This window comes from Ahaetulla prasina, chromosome 1 (assembly GCF_028640845.1).
Source record: "Ahaetulla prasina isolate Xishuangbanna chromosome 1, ASM2864084v1, whole genome shotgun sequence".
NCBI classification, from domain to species: Eukaryota; Metazoa; Chordata; class Lepidosauria; order Squamata; family Colubridae; genus Ahaetulla; species Ahaetulla prasina.
The window spans coordinates 229139081-229164484 of record NC_080539.1 but is presented as its reverse complement, the minus strand read 5'-3'; the positions used below and the strand labels follow the sequence as shown (position 1 = coordinate 229164484).

The 25404-nt window shown below is 37.5% G+C and overlaps 1 protein-coding gene across 28 annotated transcripts in view; it reads right to left on the bottom strand.

The window, feature by feature from the left end:
- Window positions 1-25404, bottom strand: part of NEB (nebulin) — a 223971-nt gene that overhangs the window by 35788 nt on the left and 162779 nt on the right. For 22 of the 28 annotated variants that reach the window (XM_058192812.1, XM_058192850.1, XM_058192900.1 and 19 more), the window contains exons 101-119: window positions 24941-25045; window positions 24651-24755; window positions 23861-23965; window positions 22706-22810; window positions 21166-21270; window positions 19905-20009; window positions 15173-15277; window positions 12060-12164; window positions 10985-11092; window positions 10659-10763; window positions 9829-9933; window positions 9595-9699; window positions 8703-8807; window positions 8486-8596; window positions 7758-7868; window positions 5755-5856; window positions 5520-5624; window positions 3782-3880; window positions 587-697 (exon numbers count right to left, since the gene is read on the bottom strand). In XM_058192812.1, coding sequence (XP_058048795.1) covers window positions 587-697; window positions 3782-3880; window positions 5520-5624; window positions 5755-5856; window positions 7758-7868; window positions 8486-8596; window positions 8703-8807; window positions 9595-9699; window positions 9829-9933; window positions 10659-10763; window positions 10985-11092; window positions 12060-12164; window positions 15173-15277; window positions 19905-20009; window positions 21166-21270; window positions 22706-22810; window positions 23861-23965; window positions 24651-24755; window positions 24941-25045 — 2007 coding nt within the window. Of the gene's footprint in view, window positions 1-586; window positions 698-3781; window positions 3881-5519; window positions 5625-5754; window positions 5857-7757; window positions 7869-8485; window positions 8597-8702; window positions 8808-9594; window positions 9700-9828; window positions 9934-10658; window positions 10764-10984; window positions 11093-12059; window positions 12165-14525; window positions 14631-15172; window positions 15278-19904; window positions 20010-21165; window positions 21271-22705; window positions 22811-23860; window positions 23966-24650; window positions 24756-24940; window positions 25046-25404 lie in introns of all 28 variants that reach the window. The other 6 variants (XM_058192858.1, XM_058193030.1, XM_058192865.1 and 3 more) reach the window with 4 other exon arrangements.

Genomic DNA, 25404 nt, shown 5'->3' with positions numbered 1-25404 from the left:
AGAAGCTTCTTCAGTTCAACTGTGGTCATAAGTCGAAGGCTCAACTTACGACCACAATGAAACCCAAAACTTCAGTTGCTAAGCAAGACAGTTGTTAAGTGAGTTTTGCCCCATTTTACAACCTTTCTTGCCACAATCATTAAGTGAATCACTGCAGTTGTTAAGTTAGTAACACGGTTCTAAAGTGAATTTGCCTTTCCCACTGACTTTGCTTGTCAGAAAATCACAAAAGGTGATCTAAGGGCTCTGGGACATTGCAGGAATTATAAATACATGCCAGTTGTCATCCGAATTTTTGACATGTGACCATAGGGATACAGCAGTGAACATTTGAAAACAGTCATAAGTCACTTTTTTCGGTGCCATTGTAACTTTGAACAGCCACTAAATGAATGGTTGTAAGTCAAGGACTATCTGTATTGTTGGAGTTTTTAAACTTTTTGTTTTCACTTGTGCTTGGTCTGTTTACCGCTTCTATTTTCCCTACAAATACTACAAGGTTCTAGCAAACCTCTCTCAAAAGAACCTAGATCTGGCATCTGGGTTCTCCTCACCATTCAAAGGAAAGCTAATGAACCAGACTTACTTCACTTGCAATGTGGTGAGCATCTTTTAAGGTCTTGTAGATCTTGCTCTCCTTCAGATCATATTGAGGCTTCTTTCCTTTTTCTTTATCGAACCTTTCTTTGTACTTGATCTGAGTCCAAGAAAACACACACACACATATATATTAAAAAGGGTCCTGAACTTTAGCATTTCTGGTACCAAGAAGGGAGAAGAGAAAGCACCTATCCACAATCAGGTGTTCAAAAGAAATCTGATTCCAAGCAAGCAGATCAAAGGATGCATCACATAGGAACTATTTCGAAACCAAAGAGACCATTGGAAAGATCAAGATCAATTTTTCAGTAGTAAGATTGTTACATGCTACATTTCACAGGGTGACATTTCTTCTTTCATTCAGTGGTTTATTTCAGCTCCACAAATCAAAAGGTATCAAATTTATCCATTGCAAAATAAAAAATAAAAATGGACAAGATGCTTGAGAAAGTGAGATGAAGCACAATTTCCTTTGTGTTCTTATAGCCAGGGCTTTTCCCGACCTTTAGTTGAGTGACACAGTATTCCATTTATCCCTTCACTCCCAGACAACATGGCTACTGGAATGAAGCAAACAATAATCCGGCATAAATTCAGGCCTCAGAACAGGGAAAGGTGGTATTATACAATTCCGTTACTCTACCACCACATCCCACAAAGGCCTGATAAAGGGCAATAAACTTACTTATGTAAAAGTCAGACCTTTAGAATCCATGGTACCCTCTGTGCAACTTCAGTGCCAAATGGGAGTGCGGTTTGCTTTCTGTTTATATACGTTAGTCAGCGTTTCCTTTCTAGTATTGAAGGTGTTGCCTAGCTGAGTAACGAAATGTCTACAAACTCAGAAAGCACCAAATATTCTCTTCTATTGGTAAAGCTAGACTTTTCAAACTTTAAAGACTTTTAAAGTTGCTTTTACTTTGAAAATATCAAAGAGCATTTTACATCAAGATTATGGTAAATAATTATCAATAAAATAAAATAGCTTTCCGAAGATTTCTCATATGGAAGGTCATTATTTAACATTATTTAACCTTACTACCCCACCAAGAAAGTTCACACCTGATACAGCTGATGCCCAAATAATTGTTTTTAAGACAAGCGATAGCCTTTTAAAGTGTTTTTAAAAAGCAACTGAAAATAAAAGCCCTGCTGAGATGCTTTTCTTATTAAATTTAAAACAATCTGTCTGAACCCACTGATGGATAATCTGCTTCTAATCATGTAAATAATTCAGCCAGCTTGCTTTCATCCCAATGTAATTATATTCAACTCAGCTTTTTTTTTTTAGTGGAACTTGCATATTGTATTTATATTACATAATATTGTACTTACATTAAATAATATAACTTTCTAGATAAACAAGGCTCCTAAATGTTTTAGTACTGTTATTATTAAACAGTCATAAAAGAGAGGAAATATATTAGCTGTTTAGTAGACAAAAAGTCACAAATTATAAAAATAAAGGCATTATCTGGCTACAACTATTTTCAGTTTATTTAGACTATAGAGTTTAAATATGAAGTAAATGGACAATACTCTTAAAAGATGGGCATGACGGTGTGCAAGAGCTGATGGACATAACTGATGAAAGGAATTGATCATGCTAGGAAGTAACACGCATCACTGTAAAGAAATAAATGCAGTCTATCATCAGAAAAATCAAAGATGCCATAGTGCACTTTCAACTCACATTCCATGATTCTTTATTTCTAAAATATGGGTATGTTCTTATCCATGCAACTCTGTATCCCTCATGCTGGATAGTTTCATTTTTAAACTAGACTGATAAAAATTCTGGTGACATTCAGTTAATATCCTTCTCGTTAGATTTCCTTGAGAAACATATACAGAATCACATGTGAACTGATGCATTTGAGAGGAACAACGACATTTTCACAATGACAGATCTGACACATGACTAGGAAAAACTTTTAACTACATCCAATGTTATGCATGTGGACTTTGGCTAAATATTTCCAATGTTTCTATGTTTTCTATTGGCAAATGGACAGCACAGGATACAGACAAACAACAATAACAACAACATAAGAAATGACATGCAGATTAACCATAACAGTGATGGGACTGGTGACATGATAGACAATATAGATGACAAATAACCCCTTGAAAGATTATGTGTTGAACTTTTGCACAGTCAGAAGTATAGAAACATCCACACAAACTAATGATGTATCATTATGAACATCTATAAATCTGACAAGAGCATTGGATTTTTTTTCCAAGAAAAGATTATTAGTCCCATTAACTTTTCAAGAGTCAAAAGTTGCTTTTTCTTCAATGAAAGACTAACTAGAACAGCTTAATAAGTGGAAGAGTTTATTATTACAAAGATAAGATGGTGTATCGTTTTCTGTACAAAGAACTGATTTTTGTCACAAGCTGAGAAGAATGTCTGTGACTGCATGCAACATAAAGAAAGAAAAGCAAGAAAGGAAACATCTCCCTTTTTTCCTTATGTCCAAAAGTCTTCTCCAATGTATGTCCTTCCTAAGGTTTAGGCCTACAATTCCCATCATCCTTCACCACTGGCCATGCTGGCTGGGGCTGACAGTATTTGAAAGCCACTTCAATGGAAGGAGCCAATTTGGAGAAGGCAGATAGTAAGAGAGTCTTTCTTAAGAGGGAATGGGAAAAATAAACAGAAAATACTTGACATCAAGTAGCAGCAATTAGAAATTAGTCAAGATCCAGTTCTGGCTTAATTTTCCAGAAGCCTTTCTTCAAAACTCAATGCCTGGTCGAAGAAAATAAAGTGAGATCCCTATTGGGAATGCTTGCTCATTGTCTCAGATCGGCCTCCATAGTGAATGACTTTTTTTTTTTTTACGTGTTTTACTTTGTGTGTTATAGTTTAGTGTGCAACAACATTCATTAGACCAGGCTTGCATTTTAAATGCATTAACTGTACCTTCTAAAATTATTAGATTTGAATAAATATTCAATCTCCATTTCAACACTGAACTCTCAGGAGCAATTTTACATAAGAAAGAAAAGGGAGGTTTTTAAAAATTAAACTTCATGAGATTTTGATTTGAAAAAAAAGAGAGAAAGAGCATCCCATTGGCAATCCAGGCTCAATTTTATGTGCCAAGAACATTTTGCAAAATTCATAAAATGAAAAAAGCTGAAAAGGACAGGCACTTTAAATCCTTCTTACATGACTACTTAGGGTATTAGCTTTTTTAAAATGCCTCATCATGGGTGTATCATACGATGCTGCCCCATGGCCCCTCAAGTATCCTTTAATGTATTTGACCTACAAAGCATAGCAAGATAGTAAGATTAGGTTAGCCAACCTGCAATGACACAAAGCAAAGAGCTAAGACAGAAATGCAGGCATCATCCATTCCTTCTTGATGGAGATGTCACATAAGATAGAAGCAGCATGATTTGGAAGCTCACCACTTTTTCAAAGTTTGATGGAGGACAAACAGGTTGATGTTAATTAGTCACAACACTAAAATATCAGGTACCTAAATTATTGAAAATAAATCATTTATACAAGTAGTAAAGCACAGTTTCAGCAAGTATTATGCTAGAAAATCTTTTATGTATGTAAGTTTTCAAGCAAATATCTTGTCAGAAATCTCAAATACATGGGGAATGGAAATAAGACAAACACATTAAAATATTTATTGCAAAAAAATGTGGAGCTGGTAATTATTGCTTTAAAATCCTGTACCGGTAATATATGGCATACCAACTAACAGAAAATTGGGGGTGAAATAATTACCTCTAAATGGGTTGTACAGTATGTTTGTGTGTCATGTATTCACTGAGAATAGAAAATACAGTTGACAGTGAATGAATGAGATGCTTCTTGGTGAATTTAACTCTTTTCTAATATCTAAACCAGTGTTCCTCAAGCTTGGTGACTTTAAGAAGGCTGATTGAGAAATTCTGGGAGTTGAAGTCCAGACACCTTTAAGCCTATTAAAATCTATTTTATAAATAAATATTTACTTTGCTGGCTATTCGTTTTAATTAGGTAGCATTCAATTTTTTGGTCAAGACTCTGCCTATATTAAATTGTAGCTTCCACCAGATTTGTAAATGTACACACAAACATATTTATGTGTATATCTTGTGTATGTATTTGCATACACATATTTGATAATAAGGGAAATTGCCATTATGTTTTGTTTGTGTTTGAATTTTTTTTTCTCAAATCCAGAAGTGTGGTATGACTATGGTACTTTCTGGAACAACAGTCATATGAAAACCATAGATGAGAGTTTTGTAAAAGGCAATAATATTTTATCAATAAAAAAAGCTTCATACTCACTTCTATAGGGTGTCCTTCTCTTCCAATTAGTTTATGGACAAACTTGAAGTTGGAAACTCACCCTTTGTTCAATGTTTTGCTTTAGAAATTTTAACATAGCAAATCTAATGTTTAAATCTTTAATAAAATTTTCCTGCAACATTTCTAAACATTTAAAATGCACTGCCAATTTAAAATTGGATGTCTGCCCAAAATGAATGCTGAAGTAGCTTTACTCTTTACCATTCAGTACATATTCATCTGAACAGGAACAATTCATTTTAAATAATTCACTTTAAAGGTAAAATCTTCACTGAGCTAGTCAAGCCTGCTAAAATTAGGATCCAGATTTGTTCTGTATATTCAGTGTTACTCTTTGGAAGCCCAAACTAAGCACAGGATTAATCAAAGATTAAGGGTGGCCCATGCATGCTCATGATGTCTATAACACAGAACTAACCTTTTTATGTATGAAAAGCTGAATTCACATGCTGTACACAGTGACAGGATTCTTTAACCCAGAATCAGCTCTACTGATTACTTTAGGTGTCAACATTACTTCAAAGAGATTGTAGAAATCCTGTGTCACCTGCTTCTATTATTGTAAATTATTTGCCTTGATTGTTCATACCTGGCTGGTTAGTTTGGACACTTCTTTGGCAAGTTCAATATCTGGACGTCCAAGCATGGTGACTCCTACTCCAGCATCTTTGCGACCTTTGCCTTTGTATTCAATCTAAGATCAAGACAGACATTTGAAAAACCAATCAATGTTGCATTCTACGTACAAAAATGAAAGCAATTTTACCTATATGGGTATTATATAAGCAACAAGTTATGAAGCAGTTACATTGATTTGCACTTACGTCGCTGACTAAATGGGAGACTTGTGTGGCCTTCATAATATCAGGTCTATCTGCCACAGTGGTATAGTGGAGCTGTGATTTGGCATCTTTTTTATATTCGACCTACAGTAGGCAAAAAGAAGAGGCAGATCAATGATAAACAATATTTTTTAAGTAGAAAAGAAAAGATGACAGAAGGATGAAAATCAGCTAATATTTTGCCATTTGGTTTGCTCTGGGCGAGATAAAAATCACCATTTATATATGGATGCTTAGCAAAAAAAAAAAGAGAGAGAATGGGGAAATGGAGAAGGGAGATGCAAATGTACTCATCTATTGAAGCTGCCATGCGCATGGAGACACTTACGCCCAACCTAGATCAATAAGGGTAGAGATCTTGTGAAGCATGATTATATCTGCTCTGGGTTTTTTTCCCCCCACAGCCATTTGCTTCTGCCAAAGAAGGAAGAGTGATGGCGTAAGACCGTGATGGCGAACCTATGGCACATGTGCCAGAGGTGGCACGCAGAGCCCTCTCTGTGGGCACACGTGCCATCACCAACTGCTCTTCTGGGTTCCATCATGTGCACGCATGCTGGCCAGCTGGTCTCATGAAGACCACCTGTCCGGCACGAGCCTGAAAGAGAGCAACTGTCGGGCAGGCAGGCGCGCAACAGAACCCAGAAGTGCAGCTGGCTGTGGCATGCATGTACACCGGTCAGCTGCTCTCTTCCAGGTTCCGGCGCTCTGACACATGTGCTCCAGTATCGGCACTCTGTGCCGAAAAGGTTAGCCATCACTGTCGTAGGAAAAGTCATTGGAGAGAGGCAATTTTCTTGCTGCTCCCATACACAAATTATCTCAGGAGCCTTCACAACTGCAGTCCCTTCTCTCACATCTGAAAACTATGTATTTGCTTTTCATTGGGTGAGCAGTTAAGGTCTCCCCTCTGACTCTGCTCAGCAAAACCTCCCAGAATGTTTAGAAAGCAGAGCCAATAGTAGAATACTGGGAAATTCAGCTTTGGTCCAGGATGATGTAATGGCCAGTGTTTGGGATAGGATAAAGGCTCGAGGTAGAACTAACTTTTGAAACATAAACTAGGCTTTTTATCTGCAGAATATAATTTTGCACATTTATGCTTTAAGAGGGAATCATAAAGAAACTCAAAGTAGATTGAAATAAGATTTTTTGAATCTTAAAATTTTGCTTGAAATACACCTAAAATTATTAGGGCAGTGTGTGTATTTTAAAAGCCGTGCCGTTCATGCCCAAATCTTTCTTTAAAATGTTAAAACACTTACTTTCAAATTAATTATATGGGGCATTAAGCACTCTGGAATTAAACAAATCTTTCCAGGAAGTGAGAAATCAAATTATTGTGATATCCATCAGAACCTTATCAAATACATGTAACAATGAAACCAAGGTAAGCTTTAACCTCCAAAGCTGAACGCACTTTGAGGAGGAGTGGTAAGTACACCGCTCCCTCTTCAAGGAAGATGGGCAGTTCAGAAATGTAAAAAATAAATAAGTAACCAAAGTCATTTTTTTAGCAATTAGCATAATTATTATTATTACTATTACTACACATATTTCTATGCTTCTCCTTAGATCTCCTTTCATTTTACCATTGCAGTGGCAATCAAGTAAAATAGGCTTGTTTGCAAAGGAGACTAATAGTGAGGGGTCCTTGATGCTCTCTGAGCTTGGTTGTTTTTTTGCAGACGTTTCATTACCCAAACTAACACTGATGATGTTACCTAGTTTGGGTAACGAAATGTCTGAAAACAAAACGAAACAAAAAAAACAACCAAGCTCAGAGACCACCAGGGACCCTTAATTTCAACTCTGAGCTCCAAATGTTTTCCTTTATTGGAGACTGTTAGTTTCACACTCATTTATATATCTTGGTTAAATCATGATATCGTAATTCCAAATATTAGCAATACAATGAAATGGTTCTGCATCCAATCACAGATCGCATATTATTTATTAAGGAAGAAAGTGTATGAATAACTTACAATACTCTGTTTCTTTGCCACATCCATGGCGTGCTTCACATCAGGAGGTTCCACCATGATGGAATAATCTGACTTGCCTTTTTGTTTTTGAAATTTCTTTTTATAATTTGTCTGTTTGGGATAAGAAGTTATGCTTATTATTCTCCACTGAAAATCTGTTGATGTTTAAAATAGGAAAGATGAAAAACACTGCTATCTGGAAAAAAGGATGTGTGCATGTATGCTTGTATGATAATAAGTTTTATCTCTTTAGTTCTGCCATAATTTTCCTTTATATTCTCAAACTCTTTGCATTATTGATTGAATTCAAAGGGCAGCCATATTACTGAATTGACAGATAATAATAAAGTCAGTACCATCAATTACACATGCAACACCACATCTGTTCTTAATTCCTAGTCATACTGTGATTTGACTTTCTTCTCACCCTCATTTCTATTTTCTTTCTAAATTTTCAAGGTACTTAAAATTCTTTTATTGTGTTCATAATCAAGTTTTTAAACCATGGAAGTTCAAATGAGATTTTTCAACAATTGCAACTACACATCCTACAACATACTAAGCCTTTGTAGATTCTGAATATCTGAACAATTGAAAGAACTGATGATAAAGAATACTCTTCAGAAAACACTAAGTTATAATTTACAGTGGAGAAATTATAGTTTCACTCACAAACACAGGCAAATGACAATCTGCAATGTGGATAAAATTATGCAGAAGTAGCTTACCTCACTAACATTACGGGTGACTTTCTTGACATGAACAGTATCCCGTGTTTCTGGCAATTTTGTGAAAGAACCATGTGGGAGGTGTTTCTTCACATGCTCTTTGTATTTGTTCTGTTTATCAAAAGACAAACAAAATATTTCAGAAATCACTTATCTTTAGGAAGAAGATGTCCTGAAGCCAAATAATTGCCAAATGAAAAATGAAAAAGTCAGGTACCTCAGACACAAGAGAGCTAACCATCTTGGCAAGAAGGATCTGGGGAGTGTCTGGAACAGGAAGGATGCTTCCCCGTTCCTTGTTGTGCTTCTCTTTGTATTTTAACTGAGAAGTTAAAAAGGAGGGGAAACATGTTTTCAAGCAACAGTCATCAACAGGATTCCACAAATGACATTTCCAACAGTAAGCATGTTGTTTTCTTCTCTTAGCTATTAAAAATAGAGAAATCTTATACGGAAGCTTAAGAAACTATAAGATGTTTCTGAAATCAAAACATAACCTTGAAGAATTCTTGGCCTAATAGATCTTAGGGAAAGGATGTGATGGAACATTAATCTTACAAAATCTTTGTTTAAACATGATGTGGGGATTCATCTAGACCAGGGTTCCCCAAGTGGTCAATTACTGACCCCCAAGGATTGATGGAACTATTTAAGGTATAAATGGCTGGGGGTCAAAAGGGGATCAGCAGATGTCTGGAGGTCAATAAAAGATGGAAAATTAATTGGGGTCAGTTAGTCTTTTGGGGACACTATAGAACTTATGTCAGTCCTGAAGATAAAGAGGCTAGCAGTGAGATAGTATTAACTAGGGTTGGATGGCCAACCAGAGAGAGGACTTGAGCTGTCTCTATTATTATTGTGTGGGGGTAATCTAGTTAGATTCAAGCCTAAGGCTGGTGGAAACAATAATTCAGTTTCTAACCAAGGACCTAAGAATTATTAAAGTAGCATCTAGGAATAAAGGCAGTTCCTTATTTGTAAAGCTTATTTACAAACCATTATTTGTAAATACTGCAAACACATTTGATTACATTTATGTTTTGTTTCTGTTTAGCAAGAATGGTCCAAAGTGGTCAAAGTTTCCATAGAAAAGATTTTAAAATACTCACATCGCTTGCCAAGATTGCATTCTGCAATGCCAACACTGTGTTTTTGTCATCTGTTACAGACAACTTGCATCCTTTGAGGTATTCTCGGTCAAGCTTGTATTCATACTGCAAAGAAAAAAAGAATAATAGCAACAATAACAACAACAAATGAAAAGTGTCTAGTTTACTCTAAATAGCAACAACCTGTCTCATTCCATCAGGGATAAAAGTAAGTTTCCTTTCTCAATTACTTACATCACTCTGTTGCAAGGATGTCTTAGCAGCTTGGATAAAGTCAGGTCTATCCATGGTCCAGTGCCAGTGAGCTTTGGTTGCTTCATATTTCTTCTTGTAATCCAGCTATTTAATAGGAAATATAAACATATAATCAGTGTTCTTGCAAAACTGGCATTTTAAAAAGAATTTTAAAAGGTTATTATAGTTTGCTGAATAGTTAATCCATCAGGGAATCAACAGACATGATTAATAAGAATATTAGTCTGGGACAGATGTAAACTCCATAGAAGAGTGATGTGTCTATGTCACGGTGTAATTGGGCAAATCACCTGTCTATGTCTAAAAGTCATCCAATTTAGCATCATATAGATTTAATGAACCACTTTTATGATGTTACAAGATTGAGGAAACAGTGCTCAGTTATCTCTTTAAGCGGACACAAAAGCTAATTGCCAGGATTGTATTTATTAAATGATGGTATTTTCATTCCCTACTCATATCTTCTGGGTTGCATAAGGTTCTCCAAGAAAGTTGGATCCTGGGAATCTGTACTGCCTCCCTTTCTCTGTGAAGCATTTTATTCAACAAGATGAATCCTCTTGCTTCTGAAAATACTATGAGGAACATGAATATTTTCACTCAGATTTTTATTAAAATATGACAAGTGGGTTCTTCAAATGTTCAAGAGAGTGGAAATTGGGAATCCTGCTTTCCTAGTTTCCTTTGAAAGCCTTAATCACCAGTGACAACATTTAGATAAGGAAGGAAGGAAGGAAGGAAGGAAGGAAGGAAGGAAGGAAGGAAGGAAGGAAGGAAGGAAGGAAGGAAGGAAGGAAGGAAGAACTTACATTGCTATTCACTTTGTAAGCCTGCTTAGCAGCTTTAATGTGAACTGAATCTGGTATCACATTGCAGTGAGATTTGTTCTGCTCATAGAGCTCTTTGTATTTCAGCTGTTGGAAAAGCAGAAGATGAATGTTATATAAGGAAAGACAGAACCAAAGCTATCCCAAAATCTTTATTCATGTATTTATGCTAGGCTGAATTGCAGATAACTATTTAAGGCTGGCTGTATATTTACAACAACATAACCTTAATCCAAAGCATATCAATAAATAGTCTTAAACATGAGGAACACTTCATTAGAAGGATACAATTGTAAAAAATTACTTACTTCACTTATTCTGTCCATGACCTTCCGTACGTGGAGAATCATGGGAGTATCATGAATGCTGGTATATCCCTTTGGTTTGGCTTTCTGGAATTCCAGTTTATAAAGAATCTAACATAAAAAAAATAAAGTTGGTACATGTAATCAATATATATATATAAATACTTTCATTAGAAAGTTGCACCCAAAATGTCCAACCCCTCTTAATTCCCTAGTTATCTCCTATTGGATATCATGACTGGCTTGAAAAATGCAACTACCAAGTCCAGTCCAAGAAAAACAAGTGACATGTCCACTACCCTCATCTAGACCTGTCCGAATAAGGCGTACAAATGTTGCATCTACAATCACAACAATATTAAAATTGTCTTGTTTGATCTCCTATATTTGAACAATCAGGCAATGAAACAATCATCTGCGTGCACATACATAGGTCAAAATGAAGAAAGTGGGTGATAGCATGCTAACCGAACACCCTATACTATATCAGAAATGAATGATTGCAGCTGATGGCACTATCTTAATTATTCAACTTAAAGTCTTCTTGAGGGCATCTGTAGAGAAAATTGCCTATATTTTCAGCACACACACATATATAGGACAACAAAAACAAAAGCATGACATTTTAATTAGCTTTTGGCATCGGATTTTCTATTGTTCAGGTGTGGGTCTGCTACCAGTCAGTGAACATTGTATACTTGATAATATAGTTTAACATTTGGTATGTTTGACAAGTGTGTTTGATCTCAAATCCATTTAATTAGGAAGGTTACTGACTAGTCACTATTTATCAATCTGAGAAGTTTGTTATGGAAACAAAACTGAGGGGAAGCCAAGAACTCAAGAAACACTGAGCTTCTTGAAGATATGTGACCCATATCTTCTCCAGAACACACCAAAATCCCCAAAAACCCATCACTGATTTATCTTTAAACTTACCATTTAATTTGAGAATATTCAATCTCTACTATTTCAGGCTCTCTAAAGAGAGCCACTACTGATTCATTTCCTATCTCTCCCAAAATAACAATAATAAAAAACTTGCTTGACACCACTTCTTTCAAATCTCGGCACTTACATCACTGATTAGCTTGTTGACTTTGGTAGTCCTCAGATGTTCTGGCGTATCCACAACACTTGTAAATTTGTCCTTCTGTTTTTCATATAGCCTTTTGTACTTGTACTGTGGAAGGAAAAACAAATAACAATGATATGGAATGGCAGCTACAAAAACACCGCCAATACACCTTTTCAAAAGGGAGCTAGAATTAGCCTGCTCGCTATCAACAGCTGCATAGAGGTCAACTGAAACTGTCTATGTGGGGAGCGAAGCCCACACAACGGAAATGTCAGTTAGGTGGCTTTTGGTTATGCTGAATTCAAAGGAAGCCAAAGGGATGCAAAAAAAAAACTGCAGAGCACACATTCAAGCCACCTCTCAGCCATATAACTATGGAGTGACTACTGTGAATCATCATCTCTAACCCTCCCACTACCTTGATATGGGAATGGATATGAGATAATCCCATATATCCTTCCTGGGACAGGATGTGAACATGATAAATAAAAGGAGTAAATTAGCAGGTTTTCACCCAAGCAGATGAAAATATGGGCTGTGCTTGGAAGGATCTCTTAAAATGAATAACCAGTGTAGGTAAGTTGCATCTTTTAGAATGTAAATTTAAGAATTTGTTAAATATTTTATACATTTTATAGTGTTTTCTCTCTGTTGTCACCCACACAGACTCTGGGCTGTACATAAGAGTATGAATGAATTCAGGATCACTGAAGCCACAAAAATTAGGAGTGGTTGGGCAATATTACAACTCTATATTAAGTAAAAAACAATACTGGTACTGAACTTCCTAAATTAATTTTTATTTTTATTTTAAAACATCAAATTAATTGCAAATCTAAACAATACTTTGTAATTATAGCAGAAGGGAAAATACTGAAACTATTAATTGTACAGATACTTTAAATATATATAAATATATTATTTATTTAGAGCAGTAGACATAGATATTATTATAGATCTTTATAAATTATTTTATGCAGCTGAAAATCTTGGGGAATACCAGAACCTTAAAAGTGGTATAAAGACAAGAATGAAAAAATAATCATTTCTGTTTATGCATTATGATGAAAAAACAACAAACGCATGCACAAAGATACAAATCCATGCACAAAGAATTGCGTATATACAAAACAATGACAGCGTATATGAAGAGACTGCTGACGTATCGATGCTATAAATAAAGCATGTGTGTAGACTAGATGCAGGGAGATTGAATTTAATTCTGAGATTAGTTAACATTCCAAATCTAAAACTATTTACATGTAAAAAAAACCAACCTATTAATTTTAGGGCAAGTTAATAATAAAGTTTTGCATCATAATATCATAATATTACTTTTATTCAGAAGTAAGTCAATTTAGATTATCATAGCGTAATCTAGATTTAGATAAAATGGATATTCTGTTCACAAATATCAATGCTACTTTACTTCCAAACATGATTTGTTTGTGAATTCAAGCTTTGGTGTTTAAATGTGAGCAGGTAGACTTAATCTTCAGGTAACTGCACATGACAGAATAGATTATGACTGACCGATATCTCACTTTAGAACTGCGCTTATGGAAAGCTGGAAGACTGAATTATGAAATCCTAAACATGAATGTCATTTTTGGATTGTCAAACCTTTGGATGCAACTATGCCAGTTTGAACTTGTTTAGAAAATGAAGATGATGTTTGTATTAGAACAGGTGAACAATGACTGTCACGTGCACAATGGAGAATCTATGTTGGCCAGATATTTCTTTCCCAACATTAAACTGAGAAGGGTTTCCAAATAAAGAGCAATAATTTCTGGAACTAGTTCTTCCTCAAAAGAAGAATAAATATCATAGTTGGTACAATACAAATTGTCCTGATGAAGGTAAAAAGCAAGAAAACAAAAATAAATAGCATCTATTTGCAGGGAATGAATGATCTAAAATAGCAGTAATATAGCTAACTTTACAGGAGGACATATTTCCTAGCTAGATGTCCATCATGATGATGGACATGGAAGAGGAGACTTAAAAAATATTGGATATTTCCTCCTACTCATACCTGTATCTGCTGCAGCCGGGTGCAGCTTTGAGCTGCGTGCAGAAAGAGAGACACATAATAGGTTTCTGCCATTCATTGTCTTGCTGGTTCTAAAGAATTTGCTCTAATATATAACAAATAATGGCAACATTCAAAATCAACTCCACTCTTTTAATGAAGAGTTTTTATGTATATTGGACAAACCCTTCTTTAGTCAATTCACCATATTTTGTGTGTTGTACAGAGATTTAATGTCTACCATGGGGCTATTATATATACAGATTTTTAATTACTTCATATTTAATTAATAAGAAGGATTTTTAATCCTTCAACATTTATACTATCAGTCCACTATAACTACTGCTACTGCTGCTACTGCTACCACTACTACATCAACTACTACTACTTCTACTACTACCACCACCACTACTACTACTACAAAGCATTACCTGACTCCACTGATATGTGTTGTACAATGCTGTCAGCATATCTGGTCGCAGAATTTCATTACATCCCCGTTGAAGGAACAACTTGGCACTAGACTTATATTTATTCTGTTCATGCAGACAGCAACGAAGCACACAAAAAAAAAGACTTGTAAAGACAACAAAAAGAGCTCTAGATCCCAGATAGTGAGATATAGGCCTTTGAAATACTCCTGTGTTCTCAAAGATCGCACCAATGAACGGCATTTGCTGTAGGCAGCATCAGAATAATGTCATAACTGAATAACTGAATACCGGACATCAAAAAAGCTATCCCCACACCCAGGGCTCCCCTTTTAATAAGAACAACATAGGAATAAAACCAGACTTATTTCTTTTTCAATGAAATATAATAGAGCAATCATCCTCATTCATCGGGGCATAGCTTAAGAGAACACAGAGTATGGATGGGCTCACTCAAAAAGCTATTGAGCAATTTTGGGTGGCAAAGTACAGATAGTTTTCAGTACATGACAGACATAACATTTTGAATATCCCGGATGACACCTGTTACATCGCGGACTAGCGACACTTTAGACATGTAAAAATGGACATCCACAAATGACAGCAGCCACATTTTGGATGTCTTGACCAACTTTGACCAACAGTACCTGACTGCTTAACTCTCCTCCCCATTTGGCCAGCAAGGTTTTAGGGTCATCCACCACAAAGGAATACTTATCCTTCTTCTTCTCGTACTCGGATTTGTACAATTTCTGCTCAAAGCAGCATCAGGAAGTAATACATGGAGAGGCATAAATGTTAACAGCAATGTGTCAACTATGCAAATCTTTTTTTAGTTACTCATTAAATTCAGACAATAGAGAAGGCTCCTACCCCCCTCCTTCCCAAAAATAGTTATACATACATTTAAAACACAATATAATCATATAAATTTAAACAGAACAGTGCTAGGCTGCTCTAATCAGAAAGCAGCCTGAAAAATGGCTTATTTCCAGCTTCAGTAAGAATAGGATGTCAGTGTTAAAGATACAGAATTAAAACTTCAGAGTTGGCAGCATGTCTTTTAACTCTTCAAGTTAATCAAAATATTAAATTCAACTGCGGTGTGTGTATGTGTGTGTGTATGTATATGCATTTCAAAATATATAAATGCTTGTCATATAGGTCCAAATTAATAGTCTGGGCTTAACCCATTAAGGACACATAGCAAAATATAGGACATATTTAACTAAGAGCAGAATTTGGCATACTACAGCACCAATTAATTTCGCTGATCTGAATGAGATTGATTTGAAATATACTTACTTCACAGCTGCAAATGTAGAAAAATTAACTTGATTTATGTATGCAGTAGAACAGTGGTGGGTTTCAACAATTTTTACTACAGATTCTGTGGGTGTGGTTTGGTGGGTGTGGTATGGTATGGCTTGATGGGCATGGCTTGGTGGGCGTGGCAGGGGAAAGATACTGCAAAATCTCCATTTCCTCCCGATCAGCTGGGACTCGGGAGGCAGAGAATAGATGGGGGCGGGGCCAGTCAGAATTTTTACTACCAGTTTTCCAAACTACTCAATATTTCCGCTACTGGTCAGAACTGGTCAGAACCTGCTGAAACCCACCTCTGCAATAGAAGATTTTATGTATTCAGCAGAAATAAAATGTCCCTGAAACCCATATGTATCTCGGGAACAGGGAGAATTCTCATTTTTTTGTGTTACACATGCATTATTATTGGAGTTTATAAAATCATTTTCTATTCCTTATAGGCTTAATATTTTACTGATCTATTCAAAAATTACTTTATATCAGGCATCAGAACATCAAGCTTGTGGTTGGGTATTCACATCTTCAAAGCTGACTTCTTAGGGTGAACTACGGTTCCCAAATTTCTTAACTCTCTTCTTTCCTTCCACACATCCAATTCTCTTTAAGTTGCATCTTAATATAAACTAGTTAGTTTTCTATGATTGGATTTACTTATATTTTTATAAAATGAAATAGGACACTGTATCATAAAGAAATCTCAAGCTCTTTTCATACCAAATCTCATACGTCCAGGATTTCTTTAAAGAAAATTCATTGTGAGCTTTTCACGCACCTTCTTAACCCTACTTCTATACATGTGACACCTGCAGTTCCAAAGACATAATCAAGGAATCTTGAAGATATTATTCCACCTAAGCTCTCTAGATATTGATATAAGTTTTTAGAACACTAGTCCCTTTCACAAAATCTTTAGTCAACTTCGGAGGTGGCGGAGTTCTAAGTTTTCTAAACCCAGGATTTCAAGTCTGGTGGCATAAGGTATTTTGTTGTATTCAGAAGAGTGGAGAACTCTTCTTGTAAAATATTTCTGGACACGTTCAATTGTATTGATGTCTGAAATGTGGTATGGGTTCCAGACAGGCGAGCTGTATTCAAGAATTGGTCTAGCAAATGTTTTGTAAGCTCTGGTTAGTAGTATAGTGTTTCTGGAGAAGAAGCTATGTAAGATTTAACCACTGGACAGTGGTTAAATGATCTGGATTTAGGAGATTTAATTACCGAGCCATTGTCATGGTCAGATCATTTTCTCCTTCGTCTAGACTTTCGGACCACCGCTCAACACCGCAGGGAGACGTGACCAACACGCTGGTTCCGTCCCAGGCACCTGATGGACCCGGAGAGGTTCCTGATGGAGCTTGGGCCACTTTCTGAGGATCTGGCCCATGGCACGGCTGAGGAATTAGTTGCGGCCTGGGAACGGGCCGCGACTGGCGCTTTAGACCGTGTCGTGCCTTTGTGGCCTCTGACCCGGCACAGATCTCAACCAGCCCCCTGGTTCTCCGAGGGGCTGAGGGAGATGAAATGCCGGAGAAGACGCCTAGAGAGTGCCTGGAGATCCAGCCGTTCTGAGGCTGACCAGACACTAGTTAGGTCCTATAGTAGGACTTACCTAGTGGCACTGAGGGAAGCAAAGCGTTCTTACGTTTCCTCCCTCATTGCGTCGGCAGATAACCGCCTGGCGGCCCTGTTTCGGGTGACCTGCTCCCTCCTCCATCAGAAGGTGCGGGATGACCCCTTACAGGGCCGTGCCGAGGAGTTTAGTGGTTATCTATACGATAAAATCGTTCAGTTTCGGGACGGATTGGATCAACAGTGGGTAGATCCAGGTGAGGGGCTGGAGACACGTCTCGTTGAGACTATTTGGGATGGATTTGACCCTGTGACTCCCGACGACATGGACAGGTTGTTGGGGCGGTTGAATGCCACCACATGTTTATTGGACCCGTGCCCCTCCTGGTTGGTGCTGGCCACACAGGAGGTGACACGAGGCTGACTCCACGGGATTATAAATGCTTCTTTGATGGAGGGTGTTTTCCCCGCTGCCTTGAAAGAGGCGGTGGTGAGGCCCCTCCTCAAGAAGCCCTCCCTGGACCCGGCTGTTTTAGGAAATTATCATCCTGTCTCCAACCTTCGCTTTGTGGTGAAGGTTGTTGAGAGTGTGGTGGCACGTCAATTACCCCAATACCTGGAGGAATCTGTCTATCTAGACCCGTTCCAGTCTGGCTTCCGACCCGGGTACAGTACGGAGACGGCTTTGGTCGCGTTGGTTGATGATCTCTGGAGGACCAGGGACAGGGATTGTTCCTCTGCCCTGGTCCTATTAGACCTCTCAGCGGCTTTTGATACCATCGACCATGGTATCCTGCTGCACCGGTTAGGGAGTTTGGGAGTGGGAGGCACTGTTTATTAGTGGTTCTCCTCCTATCTCTCTGACCGGTCGCAGACTGTGTTGGCAGGAGGGCAGAGATCGACTGCGAGGCCCCTCACATGTGGGGTGCTGCAGGGGTCGATTCTCTCGCCTCTCCTGTTCAACATCTATATGAAGCCGCTGGATGAGATCATCAGTGGCTTTGGGGTGAGGTACCAACTGTACGCTGATGACACGCAGCTGTACTTTTCCACCCCAGGCCATACCAACGAAGCCATCGAAGTGCTGTCCCGGTGTTTGGAAGCTGTACGGGTCTGGATGGGGAGAAACAGGCTCAAACTCAATCCCTCCAAGACAGAGTGGCTGTGGATGCCGGCACCCCAGTACAGTCAGCTGCAGCCGCGGCTGACTATTGGGGGCAAATCATTGGCCCCAGTGGAAAGGGTGCGCAACTTGGGCATCCTCCTGGATGGACGGTTGTCTTTCGAAGATCATTTGACGACCGTCGCCAGGAGGGCTTTTTACCAGGTTCGCCTGGTTCGCCAGTTGCGCCCCTTCTTGACCGGGATGCCTTATGCACGGTCACTCATGCTCTGGTTACCTCTCGCTTGGACTACTGCAATGCTCTCTACATGGGGCTCCCCTTGAAGAGTACCCGGAGGCTCCAGTTGGTTCAGAATGCAGCTGCGCGGGTGATAGTGGGAGCCACACGTTGCTCCCATGTAACACCTCTCCTGCGCAGTCTGCACTGGCTACCTGTGGTCTTTTGGGTGCACTTCAAGGTGTTGGTGACTACCTTTAAAGCGCTCCATGGCTTAGGGCCAGGGTACTTACGGGACCACCTGCTGTTACCGAATGCCTCCCACCGACCTGTACGCTCGCATAGAGAGGGACTCCTTAGGGTGCCGTCCGCCAAGCAATGTCGGCTGGCGGCCCCCAGGGAGAGGGCCTTCTCTGTGGGGGCTCCCACCCTTTGGAACGAACTTCCCCCTGGACTTCGGCAACTGCCGGACCTTCGGATTTTCCGCCGAGAGCTGAAGACTTATCTGTTTGTTCGTGCAGGACTGGCATAGGATTTTAATAGGATTTTAATTAGTTTTAATGTTTTAACATTTTATAATTTGGGGTTTTATCCTAAATGTTTTAATTCGGCCATTTGTATAATAAGTTTTTTAATTATGGTTTTATGTGTATATTGCTGTTGTTTTTTATTATGGCTGTAAACCGCCCTGAGTCCTTCGGGAGAAGGGCGGTATAAAAATTTAATAAATAATAATAATAATAATAAAAGATTAGGTTTACAACTCTTATTGCCTTTTTTGCGATGTAGTTGCAGTGGGCTTTGGCCTACTGCAACTTCATTGTCCTATATTGTCCTACATTGTCCTATATTGCCCCCAACAATCTGGGGCCTCATTTTACTCACCCCAGAAGAATGAAAGACTGAGTCAAAATCGATCCGATCAGGATTGAATTGCTGGCAATACTGTATTCTAACCACTGTGCCACCACAACTCTTAGTTAACTTTTGAATTAGTTAATTCATTCAGGTTTGTTTGTTTTTTAAGTTTCTCACCCAACTAATCTTCTTCTATGTTTCCTGACCTAGTTAAGCAATTTAATGTGCTGAGGAAGATTTAGTGGAATTGTTGTGGGCCATTCCAAGAGTCTTTTAATCTACTTACCGCATCCATCAACCGAGTAGCATATTTAAAATGTCTGTTAATTGGACTGTCAGCAACATACTCGAACTTGGATTTTGTCTTTTCAAATGTTTCCTTGTACTTATACTATTGAAAACAAATATACAACAGTTATAAGGATACAGTTAAAAGAATCAAAAGTCAGTATCAGACACTGATCAAATATAAATGTGTAAAATATTGCAGTCTTTTCACAATTATTAATGAAAATGAGATATCAGTAAATGATTCCTTGAATGTTTCCATCTGTTAGCCTGCTGCATCCCAACACAGAACTCTGATATATTTTTATTTACTTATTTATCAGATGTATAGATTCCCTGATTCCACCATGATTTGGGTGGCTCACAGAAAACTTTTATTTCTTTATTAGATTGATATCCCATCCTTCCTCCAGAAATTCAAGGTATTGACCTTGCTGTCTTTCCTCCAATTTTCTCCCACAACAAAAGTCTTGTGAGATACGTTGGGCTGATTGTGTCTACCCCAAAGTCACCAAATAAGTCTGTGTGATTGAGGATGCATTTGAACATGGGTCTCCCAGTCACAGTCCAACGTTTTAACTATTATACTATGTAAAACGCAACACATTTATTTCAAGCAGTCCTTGACTTACAACCATTCATTAAGCGACCATTCAAAGTTATAACGGCACTGAAAAAAATGACTTGCAACCAGTCCTTGCACCTATGACTGTTGCAGCATTTCCACAGTCTCATGATCAAAATTTAGGTTCTTGGCATCCAGATTGTATTTACAACAATTGCAGCATCCCAAGCTCATATGATAGCCATTTGTGGCTTTCCCAACTGGCTTCACACAAGCAAAGTCAATGGGGGAGGCTAGAATCACTTAACAACGCCAATGATTTATCTAACATGGCAAAAAGGGCTGTAGAATCGGGTGCAAGCCACTTAACAACTATCTTGCTTAGCAACAGAAATTCTGATCCCTATTGTGGTTGTAACTCAAGGATTACCTGCATGGCATGAATCTTGATTTATTTATCCAACTGATTCAATCGCATGATCAACAGAACCTGAATATGATGCAGTATTGTAGAAACTAGTAAAATTTTATGTTGCTAAAAAAAATCTTAGGAAAATTATTAAATTGATGTCTAAATAATGTATCAAAGGTCTTTTCCCTTCTGTGTGCAGAATCCTGCCACTATCAAACTAAATCGGATCTTCATAAAGAAACAACCTCTTGCAACTTTGAACAGAAAAAATAATGCACGTACTGGACTATAGAGAGCTTTATTCTTTCCTGCGAGGACGAGATCAGGAGTATCCCATGCATAGCATCCTATGCCTTTGAGCCATGTTAAATCTTCCTTATATTTAACCTGCAAAAACAAAGTAGTAAGAGAAAATTTAACTCTGTGAAATATTGTCAGAAGTCACCAGAAGTCACCATAAACTCTTAATTTAACTAACTAGTTAAATTGTTTAACTCTGTTTAGCAGATTTCAAGTAGAAGAGATATATTTTTCATTTGGCACGTAAGCTGAATGCAAAAGTCCCCTTGGCAACTCTTAGAGCGAGAGCTGTAAACCTAAGATAACCTCCGATGGAAAGTCCTTTAAATATCTACATCTGCTCAGTTCTGGCAGAATAGAGCCCGAGTCTGTTTTTGCCATTCAATTCCACATAACATATTAACTATTAATAAAAAAATACGTATTCCTTTGCTTTTAGCTACACTTTATCATAGAGCTTAGAAGTTTTTGACAGATTTTAAATTCTGAGATCATAAACAAAATGCAGTCAAAAGTCCACTGGTAACCCTATGAATCTTGAGTTCACTTTGCATGTGGTATTATGACTGCTAAGCTTAAATGGGGTTTTTAAATATGGATTTTATTGGGGTTTATTTTTTATATTTTGTACGGTATTTTAAATTTAGGCTATTTTGAATAAGTTTTTTAAAATGTGTTTTATTGTAATATATTGTATTATTTTATTTGCCTGTTCACCGCCCTGAGTCCTTCGGGAGAAGGGCGGTCTATAAATCTAATAAAATAATAATAATAATAATAATAATAATAATAATAATAATAATAATAATAATAATAATAATTATTATTATTATTATTATTATTATTATTATTATTATTATTATTATTATTATTATTATTATTCCAGCATATGACCAAAAATAGAAAACCATGCACTTTGGAATTGCTTCATAAATTAACCACCCTACAGTTTCTCAAGCCTATTGCTCTGTAAGGCTTATTTTTCAGAGTATAAGATGCACCTTTTCCCCCCCTAAAAGGGGGTGAAAATCTAGGTGCGTTTTATACACTGAATGTAGCCCTGCCCACCCACTGGTCCCCACCCTTTGGCCTCTGCCTCCCAGCAATTTACCTCCTTGCAGCAAGCAGCAAGAAGAAACAGCCCATCTCAGCTTCAGCACAGCCTAATTAGCACAAATTGATTGTCTTGGATCGGCCTCCTGACTCTCAGCTGTTTCAGGCTGCAGGGATTGCCATTGCCTATTGCTGCACGGGCCTCTGCTGCTTGCTGCAAGGAAGTAAATTGCTGGGAGCAGATTTTTTTTTCTTGTGCTAATCAAGCTATGCTGAAAACGAAAACGAAAGTAAAGCAGGCTACTTGCTTGCTGCTGGGCAAAATTGCTGGGAGGCAGAGGCAGATTTCTTTTTCTTATTTTCCTCCCCAAAAAAGGTAGGTGCGTCTTATAGTCCGGAGCGTCTTATACTCCGAAAAATACGGTATTTATGTGCAAGATGCAAGTGGTCAACATAGATTAATACTCACAGTACTAACTGCATCAGTGACTGCACGATGGTGGTAGTGTTCTGGCCGATCTGGGATAGATCTCCAAAATCCTAATTCGCTCATGTACTTTTCTTTATATTTCACCTAAAAAAAAAGTATTTGCAAACAATGAATAAATAATATAAAATAATATTAAATTAACAAAAAACACAGAATGTATATATGTTTTCTCACAAGAAAGCCCCACTAAATGCAACGGGACCTGCAAAAACTGAACTGCCTTATGTAGGCAACCCAGACTAAGAAAAATATGCACTGAATGGAGGTACCAGGATGTGGCACAACTCACTTCTGCTGCTTGAAATTCTTTTCTGCCAGCAAAACTGAACTAGAAGGTGGGGGAAGGGGACAAATGAAGCATTGTGTAATACCAAATCCATACCCTAACCAGACTGGGGAGGATGTCTGCAATGCCATCACAAAATTAAGACAAGGATACACAGTGCTAAGTAATTCCAATACAGTTATTGTTATTCAGTCACTAAGTTGTACCTGACTCTTCGTGAACCTATGGACCAGAGTTTGACCAAATTCATGTTCATTACATTAATGGCACTATCTAACCATCTCATCCTCTGCCGTCCTTTTCTCCTTTCAATCTTTCCAAGGAGTTCCCCTCTTTTCATTTGATGGCCAAAGTATTTGAGCTTCAGTTTCAGTATCTGTCCTTCCAAAGGACAGGCAGGGTTGATTTTCTTTAGGATTGACTGATTTAATTGTCTCATCAATCCCAAGGGACTCTTAAGAGTCTTCTCCAGCACCACAATTTCAGAACATAAATTCTTTGGCACTCAGCCTTCCTTACAGTGCAACTCTCACAGAATTACTACTGGGAAAGCCATGGCTTTGTCAATATGGACCTTTGTTGGCAAGGAGATGTCACTGCTTTTTAATATCTCATCTAGGCTCTGATGCAGTATTCTAAATCTAATGGAAGCCCCCCAAACCCCAATTTGGTGTAATGATCCCTAATGACAAGTGAATTTGCCTGTAGCTGGGTGGGTAGGTGGGATGGGAAACAATTGGACCCCTTTAAAAACAAGGTCCTGTAAAATGAATGTTTTTGAGTTAAATGGAAATTGAAAATGTTTTATAGTGAGGCAGAATTGTATGTTTAAGAAGCCATATACTTACTTTGCTGATATCATCAGTGACCTTGCGGTGATAGACAATATCTAAGGCATCCTTTACAGTGTGGTATTTACCCTTTGCTCGCTCAAATGTTTCTTTGTAACGCAGCTGATTAAAAAAAACAAAAAACAGAAGACATTTGTTTGAGATGTATTTCTATATCATTAATGAGATAGTACTGAATTATGTCTGCTAACGTGGGACGAATCAGACATTATCTTCATTTGTTCAGCTTTTGCACAGACAAAAATAATACTATAATAATAACAACAACAACAACAACAACAACACAATATTATCTAATTATATTCTGACAGCTTAATTTTCCGTATATTTAATGTAGTTTTCTCTGCAAATGCAAATGTTCCTTCCCTTCCAGTTTACGCAATACTTTTGTTTACTTCATTCTTTTTTTAGATGAAGGGATAGATAGATAGATAGATAGATAGATAGATAGATAGATAGATAGATAGATAGATAGATAGATAGACAGACAGACAGACAGACAGACAGACAGACAGACAGACAGACAGACAGACAGACATGATAGATATTCAATTATATACAAAATGTACATTCTAAATAATCCTGGTTTTCTGCAAAAATTCAATTCATCCCTATTCAGGTAATTATTATTTCATCTGCTAAATAATTTTTGTATTAATTTAATATTTCATTATGAACAGCCATGTAATAAGAATTGATTATCTCCAATTATCCCCCCCATAACAACATTTATAGCATGAAAACATGTATTATCTAAAAAATTATTTCTTTTTTGTCATACACTTACATCACTGGCGTTCAGATAAGCCTTCTTAGCTCTGATGAGGATTGGTGTATCTGGGACTGTTACGTATTTATCCTTTAGTTTATCGTAGAGTGATCTGTATTTTTTCTAAAGAAACAGAAGTGGGAAGGGAGGAAAAATATGATTAATATTGAGACTTGTGCTCTATAGAGACTACAGTATAAAAATGGGACCCCGAGTATCACAGTGAGCACGGCCTGAAGTCTTGCTCTTTAGGAAAACCAGATGTTTATCCATCTCGCCAAGACAACCCAAATGGTTGCAACTTTTACCTCACTGGCAAAGTCCTTCACATGCTTAGCAAGTTTTAAGGCAGGCGTCTGGTCTCCAGCATGATGATGTGGTCTTTCCTTGGTGGCGAGTTCAACATACAGGTACTGTAGAAAAATATAAAGTTGTTACAGATCAGACAGGTTTCATGTACATCTAAAAACTTAGACTCCTTCTTCCATTGAATTTTGCATACTTATATCTTTGTTTTTTCTGCTGTTAAGTGCCAGCTCATGCTTACATACAGGCACTTTTTAAATCAGGGATCTCTGAAGATCAGAGCTACTGCTTTTTGTAGGAAGAAATGTGCTTTACAACCAAGAAAAAACCCTTCAAATTAATGGGATATTTCTCATAATAAATATTTGTGCTGTATTACATACTGTATATACATTTGTAATAATTAATTAAACCTGTGGTGAGTTTCAAAAAAGTTTGCTACCGGTTTGGTGGGTATGGCTAGATG